This window comes from Onthophagus taurus, chromosome 3 (genome assembly GCF_036711975.1).
Source record: "Onthophagus taurus isolate NC chromosome 3, IU_Otau_3.0, whole genome shotgun sequence".
NCBI lineage: Eukaryota > Metazoa > Arthropoda > Insecta > Coleoptera > Scarabaeidae > Onthophagus > Onthophagus taurus.
Genome location: NC_091968.1, coordinates 28,758,565 through 28,781,423, shown reverse-complemented (window position 1 = coordinate 28,781,423; position 22,859 = coordinate 28,758,565). Strand labels below are relative to the sequence as shown.

The following is a 22,859-nucleotide window of genomic DNA, read 5'->3' as shown; positions in this document are numbered from 1 at the left end:
TAATATAAGAAAAAAGATATGAAATAATTGGATGTTAGACAACCCAAATTACAATTAAGAAACTATTTGTGTAGATGGCGCTTTGAAGTTTTAAATTTTTTAAAAGTTTTTAATCTTCTGTCAAAACTGTCAAATTATTTTAATCTTATTAATTATTATTATTAAAGGTTAGTTTTTTTTTAAAAAAGATTTCTTAATAAATGTTTTACACCCTTATTTTTAGGGTAAATTTAGACCAACGGGTTAATAGTCCGAATATCGACCGCTCTTTATATAAACACACGGAAGAAACGGTAGTAGTGGGGTTAGTTAAACCTGTCAAAACGAAAGTGCACCTCAGCTTGTTGGTAAATAACAAGAAATTAAAGTAAAACAAACTGTAAAAAATTCCCGGAAATTTTTAAAAATAAACACAATAAAGAGAAGAGGTTAAAAAAATAAATGTGACAAAGAATTTTCGCCTCCAACTTCATCGGCCTCCCTCGCGTTGAAAAACTCGTCACAAAATTAATTTCGGAACGTTAATTTTAAACTATGGTGAGATATTTTTAAATAGATAAAAGTGACTGAAAGGATAAGGATCATTTTCATTCATGTTCTTTGATTTTGAAGAGGTTAAAGTAGGAAGAGGTGTCAATGACCCGGTTTTTGAGGATTTAGTGCAATAGGACAGAAACGGAGACGAATTCGCTGATAATTCGAGTAAAATTAGAAAACTAATGTAAGTAACCTTTTCAAATTTATATATTCATTGATAAAGCTTTTGATTATACAAAAGTTTTTTTTAAACAAAACCGTTATAGATTTGAAGACCTCGATGAATAATTTGATGGAATCATTATTGCAATTGTCCCATTCTCTATTAATAACCCCCTAGTTTCCAGTTTAAACCATTTTGACGTTCGATTATTCTCTAAATTATTCATTATGAGAGTTAAACCAACTGGGTGTTTATCTACGCCTTAGAATTCAAACTTAAAAAGTCGTTTTTAGGTTTATTTACTATTTTTTTATTTTTATAAGTGTCTCTAAACATCATTCAAACAGACACCTTTTACATTAACATTTAAAGTGGATTTCTGGTAGGTTGTAATTATGCGAATTCCTTAAGCTCACATTTAAGGCACTTAATGTTTTATTTATTAAATAGTTTCATTTAAACGTATGCGAAATGAATGTATGATTCATTAATATATGGATCAATATGTTTTTTGTTGAGTTGGTTATAAAAAAACATCAATAAGATTAAATGAAAATAAAGTTTTTGATGACCTAATTATTTTCTTAATCGGTTCTTACACAAAGATGTCTTTGTGATTGTTGTAGTTTATACAGGTGAAACAAAAGTCGGGTCGCACGGTATTTTTGTTGATAAAAACAGAACGGAAGTACAGAGAAACAATATTTCGACGAAGATTTCAAATTTAAGTGTTTTTTATTGAGTTCTGAAATGTCACTTTGACGTTTAATTGACAAGTTCTAATAAAAGGGGAATCTAACGCCATCTATGGAAATACAAAAAAGCTCTACATGTCAATGTAAAGTTATGTTTTAAAATTGGTTAATTTCCTTAATTAGTAATTATGCGAATTCCTTAATCTCACATTTAAGGCACTACTCAATGTTTTATTTATTAAATAGTTTCATTTAAACGTATGCGAAATGAATGTGTGATTCATCTTTGTTTATAGAGAATAATAATCTAACGCCATCTATGGAAATACAAAAAAAACCCTACATGTCATAGTAAGGTTATGTTTTAAAATTAGTTAACTCGGTTAATTTCCTACTGTTTTTAACATTTTCAGTTATAGTGCATAAAAATGTTTAAATTGTCTGATAAAATTGGGCATTCCATATTTATAATGGGGATAAGAAATATGAAAATTACAAAGTTTACGTCGAAGAATGCGTTGCTGTCTAACTTCGATAAACTTATCTGTAAATTACAGACTGTAGCAATAAAATATCTGAAATAATAAATTTTTGATAAACAAGAATTTGATACGACTTACAGAAACACCTGTATAATATATTATTACAAGCAAGAAATAAATTAATATTTTGAAATAGGATTTGAACTAGAAATGTCATTTTGACGTTTAAATGTCACTTCTTAAAGAAACGTCATTACAGTAAAAATGAGAAGAATGTAAGGTTATGTTTTAAAATTAGTTAACACGGTTAAGAATCGAGCACTAGAGGTTGTAAAATCCTTTCTAGACAAACGACGAAAGCAGTTCTTTACCCTAGAAAAAGAAATATACATCATTGAATATGATGGTAGCCCTGTGGGGTATATGGAGAGCTTCAAGTACTTGGGATTTCATATCAATGGGAAACTAAGTTGGAAAGAACGAGTCAATACAATAGTTAAGGCCTGTAATTAACCAAATTAAATCCTTGGAGTCTCTATATAGAGCAATATTGACTAATTAGAATTGACATTTTGAGTACAACAAAAACGAACAAAGTTACAACCTAAAGTTAAGATCCCGAACTTTTGTGTCGTCTTGTATTTGTGGCGCACAATCTTTTATTTACAAACAGTTTCATTAAAACGTATGCGAAAAGAATCATAATGAAAGTCATTGAGACTTTAGTTGGTAAGTTTTAGTGGTGATTGCAAAAAAGGATGTTTTGTTTCGCCTTAAATATTTACGTTTAAACGTAAACTAATTATTATCGCTTAAAAATAAAGGAAGTAATTTTCTCTTAAATATATAATTCGCTCGCTATTTATTTTAGGATAATGTGTTTACTTTTCACGTTATTATAATCGATTAAATTTCGTTTATTGTTTATTTTATGACAAGTTTAGTTTGTAATAACACGCGAGCACGTGCACGATTATGTTATTTTCATTAATTTTGTAACATAAACCTGTCAAAAAAAAATTACATTGAAAATGGTTATCCCAAAATAAGACTTGTTCAGAAGCGAATTTGGCATTTGGCCCATTAGATTTCAGTTTAGTTTAGTTTTAGAAGGCGTCAACGAGCCGGGACCCTTTTGCATAATACACTTGTCGATTCTCGTTCCTCTCAAAAATAAAATCACATTTTACTTACCAGTAGTGGTCAACTAGAATCAGTTCAATCCACTCGGAATCGTTTTTGATTTTATTCTTTTTGAAAGACCCATAAAAAATGTTGCTTATTAAATACATTAGACCAACGAGAATTCCGATTACGACGTTAAAAAAACCTGGATTGATTTCGACTTTAATCGAAATCAATAAAGTCACGTGTCTTTTTGTTGTTGCACATCAAATTGGGGATTTCTTCGCAAGGTTTCAATAAAGAAAAGGTATTGAAATTAAACAATTGTGTACGTTTTTTCTTTGTGTCGTATCAATTTTAGTTTATGAATATGTAGAAGCTCTAAAAATAATATTATCGAATTTCCACGTTAACGCATTTAATATTCGAACGTCACCGGTTTGTTTCTTTAATAATTTAACAATCAATTTACGTAAATAATCAGTCCCCTTTTATATTCCATTGCTTCCAAAAATAGAACAATCGTCTAATTTATGCCTTAATAAATTATAATTAAAACTAACGTATTTGTTTTTAACTTTTTTACTTAAAACGATTCAAAATTGATGAGTTGATGTTTTTAGCCTGAAACGAGACGATTATCAATTGGGATTATGATGGAAACGATGTCGAAAACGAACGAAATAATTTATCTTTATTAAAAATAATGTGAATAGAATTAGTTTTTAAGTTAATTAATTAAAATACAAATTCAATTTTAAGTGTTTTTTATTGAGTTCTGAAATGTCACTTTGACGTTTAACTGACAAGTTGTGATAAAAAGGGAATCTAACGCCATCTATTGAATTACAAAAAAAACTTTACATGTCATAGTAAGGTTATGTTTTAAAATTAGTTAACTCGGTTAATTTCCTGCTGTTTTTAACATTTTTAAATTGCCCCATAGAATTGGACATATTCCATATTTATAATGAGTACAAAAAAGTTACAAAGTTTACTTCGAAGAATGCGTTGCAGTCGGGTTAACGAAACCGCATTTCTTTTTATTATTTCAATACCAACCTTGCAGTGCGACCTCAAAGATCTGCACTGATAGATAACATTATCAAATTTCACCGTGCAACCCAATGCTCTTCACGAACCTTAATCTCTTGCTCGGTGAAAAATCAGTGTTAGTTCTAGTTTTGCACTAGAACTAACACAAGACCTAGAACTAGAAACATTCGGGTTTAGCCGCACGTCTCTCAAGACGGCTAAACCCGAATGATTCTAGTTCTAAGTCTTGTGTTAGTTCTAGTGATAGTGCTAGTGCAGTACTAGAACTAACGCTAGACCTAGAACTAAAAGTATCAGTAAAACCCGAAACTTTCTAGTTCTAGGTCTAGTGTTACTTCTAGTTTTAATTGTTATGCATCCCTAGATTGTTGTATATTTTTATTGTACTAAAAGTAGAACTAACACTAGACCTTGAACCAGATGTAGTTGTATGAAACTTCCGGTATATGCAAATGGAAAGGAGATAGGCTAAGCAGAACATCCTTTGCTAGAGTTGGCATTGTGCTAATGACTACCACATAACCAAAGAAAGCTAAATTATAATATTATTTTTTAATTTATGTATATTATATAATGTATTGTTACAAGCAAGAAATAAGTTAATATTAAAATTAATATTTAGAAATATGATTTGAAGTGGAAATGTCATTTTGACGTTTAAATGTCACTTTTTAAAGATAATTTTTTAAGATTAATTTTATAATAAAATTAATTAAAAATACAACGTAACGATAACTGAAATAATTAGGTTATCAAATTACATAATCTTCAGTGTAAATTAGCTTTAATTACGTTCTAAAAAAATCGATTTTGAGGTTATGTTCTTAAAAATTCAAAACTCTTATTTTAACGAGTTTTATCACTTTTTATGGACTTCCACTATATACTTATCTTTGTATACTTGTTAGTTCAGTTATTTTTGAAGGAATTTGAGTTTAAAGAAGCAATTTTTGAAATATTATCGTAAAATGATTTTAAAGCTGTCAATAACCCAAGAATTGACACAATAATAAAGCGAAGTTAGCTACGAATTATATGCTAATAAGATGATACATTTTATTATCATTATTATTAATTTTGTAGTAATAATAAATTAATCAAATTTATTTATAAATTTCCCCAAATAAATTTATGTAAGATAAATCGAAAATTAATAAAATAATTAAGTTGGAATCAATGACGATAGATGGCGGTAATAATTTTTTGATTAAGTTTTAATTTATTTTCAATAAATTTTTGAAAGAAAAGTAGAAAATAGAAAGTAACACATTAACTAACTCTCCATGCAAGGTTAAACTAAGAAGCAAAGAAAATGTAAGTACCTCTTACAATTGATTTACCAGAGAGAAAGTGTTACGAGACATTGAGTTAAAATAATGAATATTCAAAAATACAAAAAATGTAATAAAATAATAAATAAATTTTTTCTCAACGTACATTTTAACATACCAAGCCTGGTTTCCATGACAACCCATTTTCAAATTATGAAAAGTAACTTTAGTTTTCGTACATTTCTAGTTCTAGGTCTAGTGTTAGTTCTAGTTTTAATTATTATGCATCCCTAGATTGTTGTGTCATCACTATCACTGGACCTAGAACCAGAATATAGTTATATGAAACTCCCGGTATATGCAAATGCAAAGGAGAGATAGGCCAAGCAGAACATCCATTGCTAGAGTTTGCGTTGACTATCACATAATCAAAGAAAGCAAAATTATAACATTATTTTTTTATTTATGTTATATAATATATTATTACAAGCAAGAAATAAGTTAATATTAAAATTAATATTTATAAATAGGATTTGAAGTGGAAATGTCATTTTGACGTTTAAATGTCACTTTTTCAAGAAACGTCAATACAGTAAAAATGAGAAGAAATTCATTATTAACGTAAATTTAATTATTAATTATTATATAAACTTTGGTAAATATCATTTAAAATTGCAAGTCCATATTATTTTACTGCTATCTAACTGTAAACTGTAGCTGGTCGTTATCTTTGTGCATAAATAGAATTAATTTACTATGTTTAACTTTGTGATATCGTCAGAGGAGTCTTATTAATAACATTTTCAGTATTCTCAAGTTGTTAACAAGATCTGTGTGTGTGCTTGTTATTATCAAGATATTTTTGGAAATTTATTGAATTTATCTTTTTAATCTAAAATAGAGCTAAAACGAAGTGGATTTAGTTACAGTTCTTTAAGGTCGTCAAGGTAAGATTTCTTTTCAAATCGAATTTCACTTAAAAAGCAATTTTCTTCTAAGAAACTCTACAGCTGTAGAGTTCACTGTTCGACCATAAGACTTGGACCTGTTGAAGAAAAAAAGACAATGGTAAAATTATTCTGCCGGCAACCAACGAACCAAACCCATTTCCTTTTTCTTTCTCGGAATCCCGTTGTGCCTAACGCGACCGAGAAAGAACGAGCTAAAACTCGTCGGCGCGCCGCGTTCACGATTTCTCGAATCCCACCAACAACGAACATGCTCAGTTTTGTGGCTGTTCAGTGGCTTTCTAGGCGCGATTTCAAACGGACGTGGATTCGTTGTACTTCTAAAAACAATAATCGTTTAATAAAATCGGAAAAATAAAGAGATAAAAAGTTTTTGGTGAGAATGTATGGTGATGTAAAGGAATTTCTTTTTAATTTTTAACAGTTTTGGGTTAAGTGATTATTTATTTATTGGGGGGATTAAACATTTATTTGGGGGAAAGTGTTAGAGGATGACTTTTAAGCAGAAATGTACGAAAACTAAAGTTGCTTTTCATAATTTGGAAATGGGGTGTCATGGAAAACAGGCTTGGTATGTTAAAATGTATGTTGAGAAAAAACTTATTATTATTTTATTACATTTTTTGTATTTTTGAATATTTATTATTAATTAATTCAATGTCTCGTAACACTTTCTCTCTAGTAAATCAGTTGTAAGAGGTACATTTTCTTTGCTTCTTAGTTAAATCTTGCGTGGAGAGTTAGTTAATGTGTTACTTTCTATTTTCTACTTTTCCTTCAAAAATTTATTGAAAATTAATCAAAAAATTATTACCGCCATCTATCGTCATTGATTCCAACTTAATTATTTTATTAATTTTCGATTTATCTTACATTAATTTATTCGGGGAAACTTATAAATAAATTTGATTAATTTATTATTATTATAAAATTAATAATAATGATAATAAAATGTATCATCTTATTGGGATATAATTCGTAGCTAATTTCGCTTTATTATTGTGTCAATTTTTGGGTTATTGACAGCTTTAAAATCTTTTTACGATAATATTTCAAAAATTGCTTCTTTAAACTCAAGTTCCTTCAAAAATGACTTAACTAACAAGGATGCAAAGATAAGTATATAGTGGAATTCCATAAAAAGTGATAAAAGTCGTTAAAATATGTGATTTGAATTTTTAAGAACATAACCTCAAAATCGATTTTTTTAGAACGTAATTAAATCTTCAGTGTAAATTAACTGAAGATTATGTAATTTGATTCTTTATTTGATAACCTAATTATTTCAGTTATCGTTACATTGTATTTTTAGTTAATTTTATTATAAAATTAATAAAATTATCATCTTTTTGACATATATTTCGTAGTTAACTTCACTTTGTTATTGTGTCACTTTTGGGTTATTGACAGCTTTAAAATCTTTTTGCGATAATATTTCAAAAATTACTCAAATTCCTTCAAAAACAACTTAACTAACAAGAATGCAAAGATAAGTATACAGTGAAAATCAATAAGAAGTGATAAAACTCGTTGAGAAACTCGTTAACATTAGACTTTAGAATTTTTAAGAACATAACCTCAAAATAGATTTTTTAGAACGTAATTGAAGCTAATTTACACTGAAGATTATGTAATTTGATTCTTTGTTTGATAACCTAATTATTTCCGTTATCGTTACATTGTATTTTTCCTTTATAAAAAAACAATTTATATTGAAATATTTGCAACTTGGGACTACGATAATTTATAATCAATGTTTGTTGATTAAAAAAATGTGTTAATAACAAAGAACCGCATTACAAAGTTGATAATCGTAATCGCCAGATGTTCAATAAATTTTGAAAGCAACTTTGAGAATTGGTTAAATTGTCAACCTTATGTAAGTTTTTAAAAGATGTGATAAAAAGAAACTCGTTTTAACTTAGATGACGAATAAAACGAATACAAAGTACGTTTTTTTTTGTAGAAATCGACTTTAAATTAAAAATATTTACTGTTTAGTCATACGTTTTAAATTGATTATAATCGCACGACCTTCAAAAATTTCCTTTAAAAAGTAGTAAGATTCATCCTCAACACGAATAATCATTTTGCAATTAATTTTGAAGTTATTAAAATAACTTCCTTATACTCCTTTTTATAGTTCTTGTGACTAAAATTGAAAATCCATTTATTTACCATCGAATATACATCAAAACTCATCCGAATATAAATCGTTTATTATTTCGACGCCATCGGCGAAGAAGAAAAAAGTAAATACATTTTCGGATTGATTTACATAACGCATCTATAAATATAATTTTTGATGTGTTATGACGTCTTTTGAGTTTTGTAGGAATCGTCTTTTAATAATAAATCGCTTTTTAATACTTTGGATCTATTTCTAAATTGTTTTTAACATTTCAAAAATTGTTTAATCAAACTTTCTAAACGATATTGCAAAAGTTTTTGCAACGTATTCAAAGACCATTGTTCTCAAACACACCTTCACCTCAACGCAATGTTGCGGCCTTTATCCAATTCATATCTTGTATTAACTATTTTTAACATTTCATAAAGGAAAAACAGAGATGAAATTATTCTAGAAATTTTAGGATATTTGAGGTTATGTGGAGATGTAAAATGCAATTTCTTTACATCTGTTGGTTATTAATCATGGTTTATGATTACCAGCCAGGATTTAAATGCCTTGATGGTATTAATAGCAATGGCGTCATCAAAATTATCTGTTACTTGGGTTGTTTCTGCGTAACACTTGGGGCGTCAAATTTGAAAGGAGAAGCGTTCCAAATATAATTTGGTGATTCGTGGAGTTTTCCTTCAAAAATTATCTCATATTTTTCTAAAATAGCGATGTTGATTCATTCTTTTAATTGATTCATCGTTATTTTTTTTTAATAGTTTCAATATTAGAAGAACATTTTCTAGTACTAAAACTAACACCAGACCTAGAACTAAAATCATTCGGGTTTAGCTGGGTTTAGCCGTCTTTAGAGATGTGCGGCTAAACCCGAATGTTTCTAGTTCTAGGTTTAATGTTAGTTTTAGTGACAGTAGCGTTAGTTAGCATAAGATATCACTATGTTGCATATTTTTATTGCACTAAAACTAGAACTAACTATAGTTAATATGTCACTTTATTTTAAATGTCATTAAGACATATCCAACTTCATTGTAATCTTTGAAATGTCAAATACGCTTTTTCAATTTCATTTTTATCATTAACAAACAAATAATTACAACGTTTTTAAAAATTAATCGCTTTCGGATATTAAATGGCCCTTTTAGCATATTTAAATGGAGATTCCATTAATTAAGTGAGTAGCCAAAATATAACTAAGCAATGCAAACGTCATTTTCAAAATTCAAACGTCAAACTGACATAACCTCAATATTTATTACTTTAATTTATTAATAAGATTTAATTTATAATTCAGGTTTTTTTGCTTTTTATTTTTATTTGTTGTGTTTCAAAACGTGAATCTTTGTGGTTTTGAAAATAACTCAACACCTGAGATTATTAGCCGATTTAAAATAAACATGCCGAAGGTTTTAAATTATTTCTAGATTCAAGGACCAATTTGACCTGCACCGATCGTTTAAAAATTAACCTAGTTTCTCATTTTTTATTTTAGACGTTTTCTTAGCAGAACTAATATCTTATAATCTTACGGTTAAAACTCGTTGCCAATTTGGCTTCAGATTCAACTTAGTTATTTGTTTTAAGTTTTTAATATAATGCTTTTATGTGCTTCTAGTTTTAGGAACTTAATTTTAAACGTCATAACTTTTCCATAAAAAACTGTCAATGAAAAAAGAATTATGAATGAAATTCGAAACTAAAAAAAGAAACTGTTAAAACCTTCATAACGAATTGTTCTAGTTAAAGTGCAACTTAATGATCATCATATTTTGTAGAATTGGCTTTAATTAATTTCATCCTCAATTTTCAGTATAGCGACAATTTTCCACTTTATTATGCTAAATTACACCATTACGAAACCATTCTAAACGACTCGTTCTAACCAAATGTTTTTGTTTCAGGCCTAAGAACTCCTCATCAGAAGGTTTAGCGGATTCTGCGAAAATTCGTTGTCCGGCGCCGATTTCCCGGCTTCGGGTTGAAAAAATCGAGGGCGGTTTGATGGTGGCCGGCGTCGTCGTGGCCGCAAATTGTCAAATAATCCTTCCGATATTCGGTTTTCTGTTCCTTTTAGTAGGATGCGTACTCACAGGTAATTTTATAACATTTCTACAAACATTTTTTGCGGTTATCGTTGAATCAGTCGAAAAATATGCGTGTTTACATTTGGATACCGCGTGGAAAAATTGTCGAAAATATCTCTGGACGTTTTGGACGCGATGAAAAACCGCTCAAGTACGTATCTATATTTATCAAGACGCCAGACGACACTTAGAACTCGAGAAACATTGGTGTTAGTGAAAACAGTCCGCATGGGATAAATAACTTTGGTTAAAACGTGGATAGATTGTTATGAAATAAACTTTAGAATCTTACAATTAGATAATAAACCGGAAACGTTTCACATATTTTAAGACACATATAAATAGACATTCTCCACGCACCACAAACTCCTTCAGCAGGTAATAAATACTCTCCTTCTTCGCTATGTATAACGTAACATATTCCCGGGTTTCTGGCTTATTTCAATTCAACTTCCTGAAATCGTCATTCAAATTAATACATTACATAAATTACCAACTTTGCACCACGACCTCAAAGATGTATTGTACACCGATAGATAACATTATCAAATTTCACCGTGCAATCCAATGCTTTTAATGAACCTCATTCCAGGAGAACTGATCCACAGTATTCGAAGTCTCTTTTCAGCCCATGAAAAGCCCATGATATACCAATTGCTCTGACCCCACAAACACTTTAGCGCTGCTCTCTCGTGCTACCTCATCTGCAAATCAAAGAAACTCTATTATCACAACTCAGTGTGTTTAAAGTTTTTTTACAGTCATTACCCAGGAGTGACATTACGGAGCAGTTTTGAGCATATTCCTTAAATCTGTAAATGGCAATTCTAGGTGTTGTGCTTATCGCGCCAAAGATTGCCAATTCAGCTACTCGTTGAATTCGTGAAAGTTTACTGATAACTGAAATCCTTTTAAAAGAACATTAATAAAATCTCGAATTCTTTACAACATTTTTATCGCCATCTATTGATTTTAATTCTAACCTAAATTTCGTCATGAAGTTAGTAATCCCTATTATGAAATGAATTAATTTTTTGATAGTTTTACATAAATTTATTTATAATAAGAGATAAATTTAATTAATTATTACAATATATTAATTACAATTTTGTTTGTATATTTAAAAATAAATTAGAATAATAAAAATTATATATTAGCTAACTTCACTTTAATTTCGGTTAATTGACATTTAGTAATTGACAGTTTTTCAATCGTCGAATTTGTGCTTCGATGAGGAATAAATTGGTGATAAATTAGAGGCGAGTTCTCACTTTTTTTTTGTATAACCGGTTATAAAAGTGAGTAATCAACAAATTGTATAAATTAATTTTTGCTTGTATCAATATTAGACAAGAATAATTTTGGCCATCTAGCGTCAATTTTATTTATTTCAATTGTCAATACAAATTCTTGTCAATGTCAGATGTTTTTTTTTAATTTTTAGGTTATAAAATTTTAATTTTGATTAATATTTCCATTTTTATTTTGCAGCTGCATCGTACAGAGGACCAGGAGAAGGCGAAGAACCGGATCATTACGCGGCACGAATCGCTTTCACCGGGAATTCGAGGATCTTGGGGCCCGCTTGTATCGTGGTCGGGTTCCTTATGACAGCCGCTGGAGTCGGATTGTGTGTGCTTACGAGGAGGGTTCGAAAACGTGAACAGACAATTGGTTTTCATTGTCCGTTACACGGAGATTTTTATCCGCTTAGTCCCGTTACAAGTTCAAAAACTCTTGGTAAGTAATATTTTATAGTTTTATATTTTTATAAAACTTAGTGGATGGGAATAGAAAGCGATTATAAGATTAGAAAATAATTAATCAAAAAAAAATAATAAGTTGTTGAGGACAAAGAAATTTCTTAACAAAGGATTTTTGTCATTGATGACGAATTATTTGAGGATGAGAATGGCTTTTGTCGCGGTTGCGGTTTATCACCTTTGTGGTATTTCTTATTGTTCTGATTGCGTACGATTAAATATAATTATTAAAACGTGTTTTATTCATTTTCGAAGGAAATAATTCTCTAAATAATCAATACAACGGCACAGGATGATACCCGGCAACAAAACTCATTATAACTTTAACTGTCACGATTTCCCAAACAATTTCAAGGATGAAAATAGTTCTCATTTTCATTCCTTAGTCACCTTTTCGCGGTCTTTATTAACGTTAATAGACTTTAATTTTGTAAAACTTAAAAATGAACGTATAACTGACCTCGCCAACCGCAATTAAAACCGTTAATACAGTTTAACAAACTCGAAACGACAAAAACTGTTCGTTGAACTTTCACTATGTTGTTAAAAAATAGTTACTGAATTGATTTTGACTTCTATATAAATTGATTTTCTGTATTAAATTTCCTATTTAAGATAAATTAGTTTGCCGTTTTCCATGGAGGGTTATTTCTCGTTCAATTTAGAGAAACCCCTCGAGACATGATGTCAAAGAGTGGTTCACGTGCTGCAAGGAAAAACGGGAGCAACCTTGTCAAGTGGCACGTGCACGTTCAAATTAATCGTCTTCTAGGTTTCTACAATCAACGGCGTAGAGATTTTCCGTTGAGGAAGAGACGTGACGGGGAAGTAAAAGACTTTGTTTTAAATCTCCCGGAAATTGGATTTCTTTTTATTTTCTAAATTGTTTATTTAGCCGATTTAGGTTGGAATGATGTAAAAGAAAGTGAGCCAATAACACAACATTCCTGAACAAAACACTATAATTTTTTTTTACTGTTTCACCACAAATACCTTGGCACCGACTTCAAACAACATCTCGATTGATTTTATAAACAATTTCGATTGTTCTGGTTTCATTTCGAAAATTGATCTGATAAACCGCCAAAAACTATGTAATAATACAATTTTTAATCAACAAATAAATTAGCCATGTGTAAAAGTCATTTAAATTTATCACAAGGTTTGTTTTCACTTGGCTGGTTGAATTGGTTGAAGTGCGATCATTTAGAATCTTGTCAACAGTTGGCATTTAGTGAAGTGAGTTAATTTTTTTCAACTCGAAATAAATAATTATGATTACATTTATATTTAACGATATAAATGATGCATTGTTTAAGGTAATGGATACCTTTTCAATAAAGAAACCATCTCACAAACGTATTTTTAACGGCACAAACATAAAATAATACGAACCCATAAACCATACTCGACAATAAACATTTAAAATTCATTGCCTATTGAAACTACGAAATCGCCTATAGATTGAGGATAATAAACTTAACGTTTATTCTTTATATGAAGCTCCTCGTATTGAAAATTATTCTTTTAATAAACGATTAAATATGTATGTATGTAGTTTTATGTGGGTTAAAGCGGACCCTTTGTACATCTCTACTATTTACAGTTCATTCAAGGGTCAAAAAACCACACGTCGCTCAAGACGGCTAAACCCGAATTTATTATTAAAAAACCCGAATTATTATTAACTTGCACTTTAACTAGAATAATTCGTTATGAAGGTTTTAAAATTGTTTTTAGTTTCGAATTTCATTCATAATTCTTTTTTCATTGATAGTTTAATTTTAGTTTCATCCTAAAAATAACTAAAAGTAAAAAAAATCAATGAAATCTTTTTATGGAAAAGCTACAAAAAAAAGTTGTGACGTAAAAAGTTAACTACAAGCACATAAAAGCATTACATTAAAAACTTAGAACAAATAACTAAGTTGAATCTGAAGCCAAATTGGCAACGAGTTTAAACCGTAAGATTATAAGATATTAGTTCTGCTAAAAAAACGTCTAAAATAAAAAATGAGAAACTAGGTTAATTTTTAAACGATCAGTGCAGGTCAAATTGGTCCTTGATTCTAGAAATAATTTAAAACCTTCGGCATGGTTATTTTAAATCGGATAATAATCTCAGGTGTTGAGTTATTTTCAAAACCACAAAGGTTCACGTTTTGAAATACAACAAATAAAAATAAAAAAGGAAAAAAACCTGAATTATAAATTAAATTTTATTAATAAATTAAAGTAATAAATATTGAGGTTATGTCAGTTTGACGTTGAAAATGACGTTTGCATTGTTTAGTTAATTTTGGCTACTCACTTAATTAATGGAATCTCAATTTAAATATGCTAAAAGGGTCATTTAATATCTGAAAGCGATTAATTTTTAAAAACGTTGAAATTATTTGTTTGTTAATGATAAAAATGAAATTGAAAAAGGTTATGTGACATTTCAAAGATTACAATGAAGTTGGATATGTCTCAATGACATTTAAAATAAAGTGACATATTAACTATGTCATATACATACAGGGTGTCCCACCTAAGTTGCCTCGGTCCATAGCCGAATTATGATTGAGTTTTTCAAAAAATGTTCCAGATAAAAGTTGAATCGAATCATATTGTACATATTTTAAAATTAGTTTCAGTAATGGCGGACTTCCGCTTCTACCGGAAATGGATATCAACTTTGTTATTTTAAATGGAACAGCCTGTATATTATTGCATTTTTGGATTTCTTTCCGCGTATGTGACATTTTTAATTATTATGTTAACAAATAATACTTTGAAAACCAGTTCTAATGCGTAGAACACTAACGACAGTTCTAATGCGTGGAACAGTAATGACAGTTTACCTAGTTTGTTTTCCAAGCCTACTTCAATTTTTAATAGTATTGCAAAGCGTCGACCACCTTCCATTTTACCAGTCCTAAGCCTACTTCGCAATACATATCTATCGTAAAAAACTGAAAAATCGGGAATATCTCCAAAACCGTTGAAGATAGACACCATGATAACTGTATAAAACTAAAAGGAAATTAAATTTTACATCCAGTTATGCAAAAACTCGTATATTGTTCCATTTAAAAAAATTAAGTTATCTATGATTAAAAAGTTCGAAAATTACAGATCCCTACTTAAGAACTCCGTAATATAAATGCATAATTTTCTATTAGCAAACGTGTGCTGTTTTACTGTTAATCCAAAACAAAAAACCAAATCTTTCTAGCTTTCACAGTTTCGGCAATATTGCCAAATTTATAAGACGCTGCAAATGTCATTTTTTTCGAAAATCGTCATATAATTCAAAAACGATACCAGTTAGACCTAAGGTATCATTAACAAAGTACCATTGAAATTTCACAAATCCAAAAATGCAATAATATACAGGATGTTCCATTTAAAATAACAAAGTTGATATCCATTTCCGGTAGAAGCGGAAGTCCGCCATTACTGAAACTAATTTTAAAATATGTACAATATGATTCGATTCAACTTTTATTTGAAACATTTTTTGAAAAACTCAATCATAATTCGGCTATGAACCGAGGCAACTTAGGTGGGACACCTGTATACATTCGGGTTTAGCCGTGCGTCTTCATTATGTTTCTAGTTCTAGGTCTAGTGTTAGTTCTAGTTTTAGTGTAATAAAAGTATGCAACATAGTGCTACCTAACTAGTGCTACCTACCACTGTCACTAGAACAAACATTAGAACTAGAACTAGAAATATTCGTGTTTAGCCGCACGTCTTTCAAGACGGCTAAATCCGAATGATTCTAGTTCTAGGTCTTGTGTTAGTTCTAGTGATAGTGCTAGTGTAAAACTAGAACCGCCAGCATAGCTTGTCTGCTGTCAGTGCAGATTACAACGTTCCTTAAGATTAAACATTAAAATTTTCTATTTTAAACTTTCATTTATGTTTTGTTACAGCAACATTAGAGAATGGTACAAGAAACACATTACTTTGCTGGTCAAGAAAACGTGGTCCAGGTGCAATAGCAGTTGGTCCACCACAATGTCCTCACAGTCAAGTATCGAGTACTAGAAGTTCGCTACAAAGTTCACCTCACAGTCAGTGTCCTACTCCATTACCTTTTCTTGTTAATTCCGGATCAGTTAGGTAAGTTTCCTTGATTTTATTTTAATTTTTTTTGTGTTTCTCTAAAATTACACATAAATACAAAAAACTGATTTATTTTAAATCCCGTTAACTTGTCGTAATCTCCTAAAATCTCTTTTTTCTATGATCCAATTTAAAGCTATCGGAAAATTACCGGGAAGTCTTACACGTTTCGAACAAAACAATAAATAAAAAAGTTGGAATATTTTGAAGGAAATTTTTCCTCTAAAACACGTTATTTTTTTGGGATTGTTATGAAACGTGTTGTATTTTTGGATATCGATTTATTTTTTTATCCGCATTTTTGCGGCAAACCACTTTTGTTTATTACGAAAAGTAACGATACACGACAAAGACAAACTGACCATCTTAACAATGTTTTTAGTACTAATAATAATAATGGAAAAAAGAAATAATAATAAACAGATCCACCCCAAAACGTTAAGTAGTCGACGTAAATGGATTGGGTACTAAAAATAGTATTTTAAACGAAAATTTATTTCTTTAAGAAATTTTACATAATATGTTTATGAATAAAGATTTAAATGTAAATAAACGATAAGTTAAAGCGGGTAATCACTAATAATAAGAAAAATACGGGAAGTTGCATTTTAATCACTAAATTAATGTAGAATCTTCGAATAGAACTCGTTCCTATCATGCAAATTACTTAAGATTGGGTCTTGTTTGGAAAATCTGTTCGAAAAAAAAACGTTATAACCTCAAATTTATTTAATTAATCTATTTTTCGTTAGTGAGGGATAAAAAATGATCTTAAATTGGGGAAAAAAAGGAAGAGGTTTATCGATTTAGTCCACGTCATCCAGAAAACGATTTGTTAGAGTTCCTCTGGAGGTGGAAGCTTGAAAAACGGAAAAAGTAAGCGAGAAAAGTGTTCCGAATTTATACTCTTTCTGGCAACGGTCTCGAGAAAACTCGTCTAAAATATGCTCTCGGTTTTTGGGTTGACGTCGAAGATTCAAGACTTTTTTGAACTAGGACAAGAACGTAACGGTAATAAATTTCGTCGGACCACAAAATAAAAAGGCTTCTAAAAGCAGAATTGGGACAACAATAATTGTATTTTTAATAAGATTCATCACGATAGGATTTAATATAAAACGTACCGGATATAAAATCAAATACACATCCGGTGAATAACGACCTAATCCTGGTATACCTTCCTTTGTACATCAAAACGGAATGAATATTACATGAGGAGACCGCTTCAGCTAATTTAAATGCTGCAATTAAAATGTCTACTTCTATAAAAGAAATAAAAAAGAAATACAGTGAAGAGAGCTGGTCTTTACTGTATTTTCTTGCTCTACTTAACACTGTCATTAGAACTAACACTAAACCTAAATACCTAGGGGTAATACTTGACAGTAAACTAAACTGGAACTCACACTTAGATAAGGTGAGGAAAAAGGCCATCATGGCAAACCAGATCTGCCGCAGGCTCCTAGGAAGGAACTGGGGTCTCAAACCACGAATGGCTCATTGGGCCTATGTAGCAATAATCAGACCCATGGTCGCCTACGCCTCATTGGTTTGGTGACCAAAAACAAAACATAAGACAGCTCAACAACAGCTGGCACAAATCCAGTCTTAACATAACGGGTGCAATGAGATCCTGTCCGACGGCTGCTTTGGAAGCCCTACTCGGCCTCACACCGCTCCACATATATATACAAAAGGAGGCAGCCTTAAGTGCCTTATCACTGAAAACAGTTTCTTCACTCAAGTTGATGCAGGGTAACCTCAGAGGACACCTCGAGATCCTCAAAGACCCATGTCTAAATCACCTGATTGAAATTAAAACGGACCTTATACCGACGGAATACAATTTCAACCAACTGTATAAGGTCATATTTAGTAGCAGGGATGACTGGGCGAAAGGAGGGCCTCAACTAAAAAGAGGAGCCCTAGCCTGGTACACCGATGCTTCAAAGACAGTAAGATCTGGAGTAGGCATGGGCATCAGTGGACCAAATAGCCACATAAAATTGCCCCTCAGCTCGGACTTAACAATTTTCCAAGCAGAAGTTCTTGCTATAAACTTCTGCACCGCTTTGAACCTACAGAAGGGACAAAAAGGTGCATCTATAAACATTTTGACAGACAGTCGGGCCGCCTTAAAGGCAATTTAGGCCTACACGTGTGGCTCCGCACTGATCAGAGAGTGCACCAACAACCTGAGAGAACTCGCTAGGGGCAATGATGTTACCCTATGGTGGGTTCCAGGTCACAGCAACATTGAGGGCAATGAGAAGGCCGACAAGCTGGCCAAAGAGGCAGCAAACACGCCCTTCATTGGACCCCAACCTGGATGTGGACTACAAAAAAGCCACCTAAAACAAATAATCAACAACTGGGAGGCTTCACAGATAGCCTTACGCTGGAAAGAACTTCCAGGTCACAGACAAGCGAAAAGTATGATAACTCCGTCGCAAAACAAAACCAAAGAGGTTTTATGCCTCAGCAAAGGGGATCTAAGAACGCTCTCAGGCTACCTAACCGCACAACGTCTTCGGTAAAACTCCCCTGTTACCTACCGACATAAAGGTTTAAGACTTCAGGACAATACTAAGGTTCATTAAGGACCTACATTTGTCCTAAACCTTTGGAGGGCTAAAGTTACAATAGATCTTATAGGTTGCGGTAACGAGAGGGGCCGCCCTCCTCAGCCCGGCAGCAATAATAATAATAATAATAATAAACCTAGAATTAGAAACATTCGGGTTTAGCCGAATGTCTTTAAGACGGCTAAACCCGAATGTGTCTAGTTCTAGGTCTAGTGTTAGTTCTAATGACAGTGCTAAGTAGAGCAAGTTAGCATTAGAGAGCGCTAGATTGTTGTTTATTGCTGTTGTACTTAAACTAGAACTAACACTAGACCTAGAACTAGAAAGATTCGGGTTTAGCCGTGCGTCTTTTAAAACGGCTAAACCCGAATGATTCTAGTTCTAGGTCTATAGTTAGTTCTAGTTTTAGTTCAATAACAATACAGAACTTAGCGCTATCTAGTGCTAACTAGCGCTACTTAGAACTGTCATTAGAACTAACTCCAGATCTAAAACTAGAATTATTCGGGTTTAGCCACACTTCTCTAAAGACGGCTAAACCCGAACGATTCTAGTTCTAGGTCTAGAGTTAGTTCTAGTTTCAGTTCAATAACAATACACAACCTCGCGCTATCTCGCGCTACTTAGAACTGTCACTAGAACTGTTACTAGAAGTAACTCTAGATCTAAAACTAGAATCATTCGGGTTTAGCCATACGTCTCTAAAGAGGGCTAAATCCGAATGACTCTAGTTTTAGATCTGGAGTTAGTTCTAGTGACAGTTCTAAGTAGAAACTTTCTAGTTGTAGGTCTAGTGTTAGTTCTAGTTTTACTTGTTATTCAGCACTACATCGTTGATTATTTTTATAGAACTAGACCTAGAACTGGAATCATTTCGAATTTATAATTTGCCAACCCCGAAAATTGGGTATTTGAAGAAAAATGATTTCAAAGATTTCAAACTAAACTTGTTTATTCTGAAACTACACAAAGTGGAATCATAAATTAACAAAGATTTACATAGAACAAGGGCCGTAGATTTATTTATTAAACACCGTAGCCGTTTTAAGACCCAATAACGCAAACTATCAATCTTAAAAAAGAAGCAACAAAGCTTTTTCTTGCACCATTCATCGTGCATCAAATTCCGAGTTTATTTATTTAACACCAAATTTCGCTGAAAACAGTTAAAGCCGACATAAAATTGTCTACAAGTTAACACAAATATAACTCGAAAGTTTCTTCGATATTTTTTTTATGGAAATGGAACGGATACGGAGGCGAAAACCGAAGAAGCTATTTGACGTAAAAGGCCCTCTTTTACGTTTTACGATCGAAAGGACGCACTGCAGTAATCTAAAAATGCTCGAAAAATGCGAACGATAAGGACGACCTTGGTAAAAGAGAAAAATTCTTATTTTCCAACAAGAGAAATAACAGAAAAATCAATGACAAGAGGAGGTTTAATGATATAATACAATTTAAAACCGTTAAAATTACAATTAAACGAGATTTTCGCGTGTAAACATCGTCGTAAACCGTTTAAAACGTCCGCATAACGATAATTACATCTTGCAAAATCTCGTAATCGATCCGGTAACTCGTCTTCTTGATGAGGATTGAATTTTAAGTATCTCCGCAGTCGTGTTTAGAATTAGTCGTGTTTTAAAGTCGTTTTAACAAGAAAACAATAAATAAAAAGTCGATTTTCACCCAGTTAGAGAACCCCGTTTTTCAAGTTAAAGGTTATCACCACTCAAGATCTTTGTTTAGTTGCATCCTATGGTATGGATTTAAAATTCAATGTTACAAGGTGCATGTTTCTTAACCATTTGTAGTATTCTCCAATAAGATACACTGTTGCGTGTTTGCAAGCTTTAGATTTATTTGTTGAAAATAAATAAATTATTTCTACAATCAAAAGTGACATTGACAATTAAAATGTCAAAAATTTAGTGCGTTTTTGTTTTATGCTAATAGAGGGCGGAACGTGTATTAATAAATTTTTTTTTAATTTTAAATAATTTAATTTTATTATAATTTCTTTAATAAATACTAAATTAATTAAGTCATATAAATTAAATTATTAATTTTAATTCATTTATTTGAACCGATACAAAAATATCTAAAAAAATATCTTAGTTAAATTAGGTTGGTATTACTTGACAGTTATAACCTATAATAAATTTAAATTAACCTTAAAAATGTGTTAATAATTAAATTATTTTAATATTTTTAATTATTTTTTTACAGTGGTTTAGTTCCAACTGTAGCTCAACTATCACCAGATCAACCTTTCGGTTCAATCCGTTCGTTGGCTGTTAGTAGAGAAGTTGCGAGTTTTCCAATGTCTCGGACACCAACTCCACCTCCTTCGACGTTTGAAAGGTACAAAATCATTTTTCAATTATAAATTTGAATAAATAAATAATTTAATTTTTAGTCCAAGTTTGATTCAAGTTCCGGATGAGGAAAAATTGGTATCTCCGGATAGCGAAGATTTGAATCTACATAAAACAGTTCCCCGGAAATCCGTTTCAATAGTATTACCTTCTGAAAATAATCAAGACGTTTAGAATTAGATAAGAAATAAATTATAATTAGAGGACAATGATGATGAAAAGGACAAGACTCACTTCAGCTTAGGTGCGCGATAAAAAGATAATAAACAATTAGTTGAATGAAAGAAGAATGAGATTATAAATTAGTTTTGTTTTTTAAAACTATTGTAATTAATAGATGAGTGAATGTACTTTTTAATAACCTTTTAATATTTAATTTTAAAAATCTCCCTGTATTGTTCCAATCTCTGTACAAATTTGTTTCGATTTTAATGTAATTTTATTTATAATCTAATTTGTAAAAGTGTGGTTGTGATTTTATAATATTTTTGTTTCGTACGTTGTCTACAAAGACTGATTTAATTCGATTTTCGTTGGCTGTATCTACTCAAAACCCTACTATCTAGCTCCATATCTAGATATTAAAACGATTTAAACATACATTTAATTAGTTTACGTAGGTATTTAGTTTTTTAACGATTTTTTAGAAACCCCACAATTAATTAAGTTAATAATTAAAAATTATGGTCCTATTAATAGTAAATTTATAGAAAAAGACATTTCATTATAAAAAGTAATACAATCTCATCATATCTAATATATTATTTATCATTAATCGAATTATGAAAGCAATTATTTTGTTAAGTTTATTTATATCTTAGTTTTTTATCTTACTAATATTAGTTATTACAAACATTTTATCATAAACTAATAAAAAAAGCTCAGTTTATCAAAAAAGAAAAAAAATACTTTATACCTTGATATTGTTAGTGTGTGTACATATTATTGTAGGATTTGGGCATAAAAAAGTGATATCTACGAGTTAAGTTTAGCATTAAATGAGGCTAAAATATAGCTGTAGGACGTAAATAAACTTATTATTTCTTTTTTTAGCAAAAAAAAACATTCAAAACGTTATGTAGCTTTAAGTGAATTTAAAAAAGAACACGCTGTATGTAAGAAGTATAAAAATATATTGCTCAGATTTTAATTGATAAAAGAACTTTTTTTCTGTTCTTTGTTAATATCCATTTTATAATTAAAGGGTTTTAAAGTGTTTTACAAAGAAAGCTCAGAATTACCAATTGATATTCATGAGAGATGTTCTATTTACAAATTCTCATTATTCGCAATGTTTTTGATTAAGAATTTTTGTAATAGGAACACTCTAAAGCACTGAAATAGAAAATCTTAATGTTAGTGTTACAAGTTTATTTATAATCCATTTTATGCTAATAATAAATGGATTAAAAATTAATTTTTTTAATAATCCTCTTGTTATCCTTGTTTAATTTATTTTATAGTAGTTTTTAATTTTTTACGGTTGGTAC

The 22,859-nt window shown here is 30.6% G+C and overlaps 1 protein-coding gene and 2 long non-coding RNA genes across 6 annotated transcripts in view; 2 read left to right on the top strand and 1 right to left on the bottom strand.

Annotated features, from left to right (window-relative positions):
* Positions 1-22,859, bottom strand: part of LOC139429220 (uncharacterized) — a 219,915-nt gene that overhangs the window by 54,988 nt on the left and 142,068 nt on the right. The gene's annotated exons all lie outside the window — the stretch shown is intronic.
* LOC111424012 (uncharacterized) lies at positions 289-22,786 on the top strand. 4 transcript variants are annotated; one of them, XM_023057402.2, is made up of 7 exons: positions 289-537; positions 613-721; positions 10,342-10,532; positions 12,016-12,264; positions 16,211-16,400; positions 21,221-21,355; positions 21,411-22,786. In XM_023057402.2, coding segments are annotated over exons 2-7 (900 nt in total). In that variant the 5' UTR covers positions 289-537; positions 613-719; the 3' UTR covers positions 21,544-22,786. The 4 variants fall into 4 exon arrangements, with proteins under 4 accessions (XP_022913170.1, XP_022913171.1, XP_022913168.1 ...); XM_023057403.2 differs by lacking the exons at positions 289-537; positions 613-721 and adding an exon at positions 6,140-6,276; XM_023057400.2 differs by lacking the exons at positions 289-537; positions 613-721 and adding an exon at positions 6,574-6,868.
* On the top strand, positions 1,661-3,763 carry LOC111424013 (uncharacterized). The gene is made up of 2 exons (XR_002707563.2): positions 1,661-3,309; positions 3,626-3,763. It is a non-coding gene; the product is annotated as an uncharacterized lncRNA (long non-coding RNA).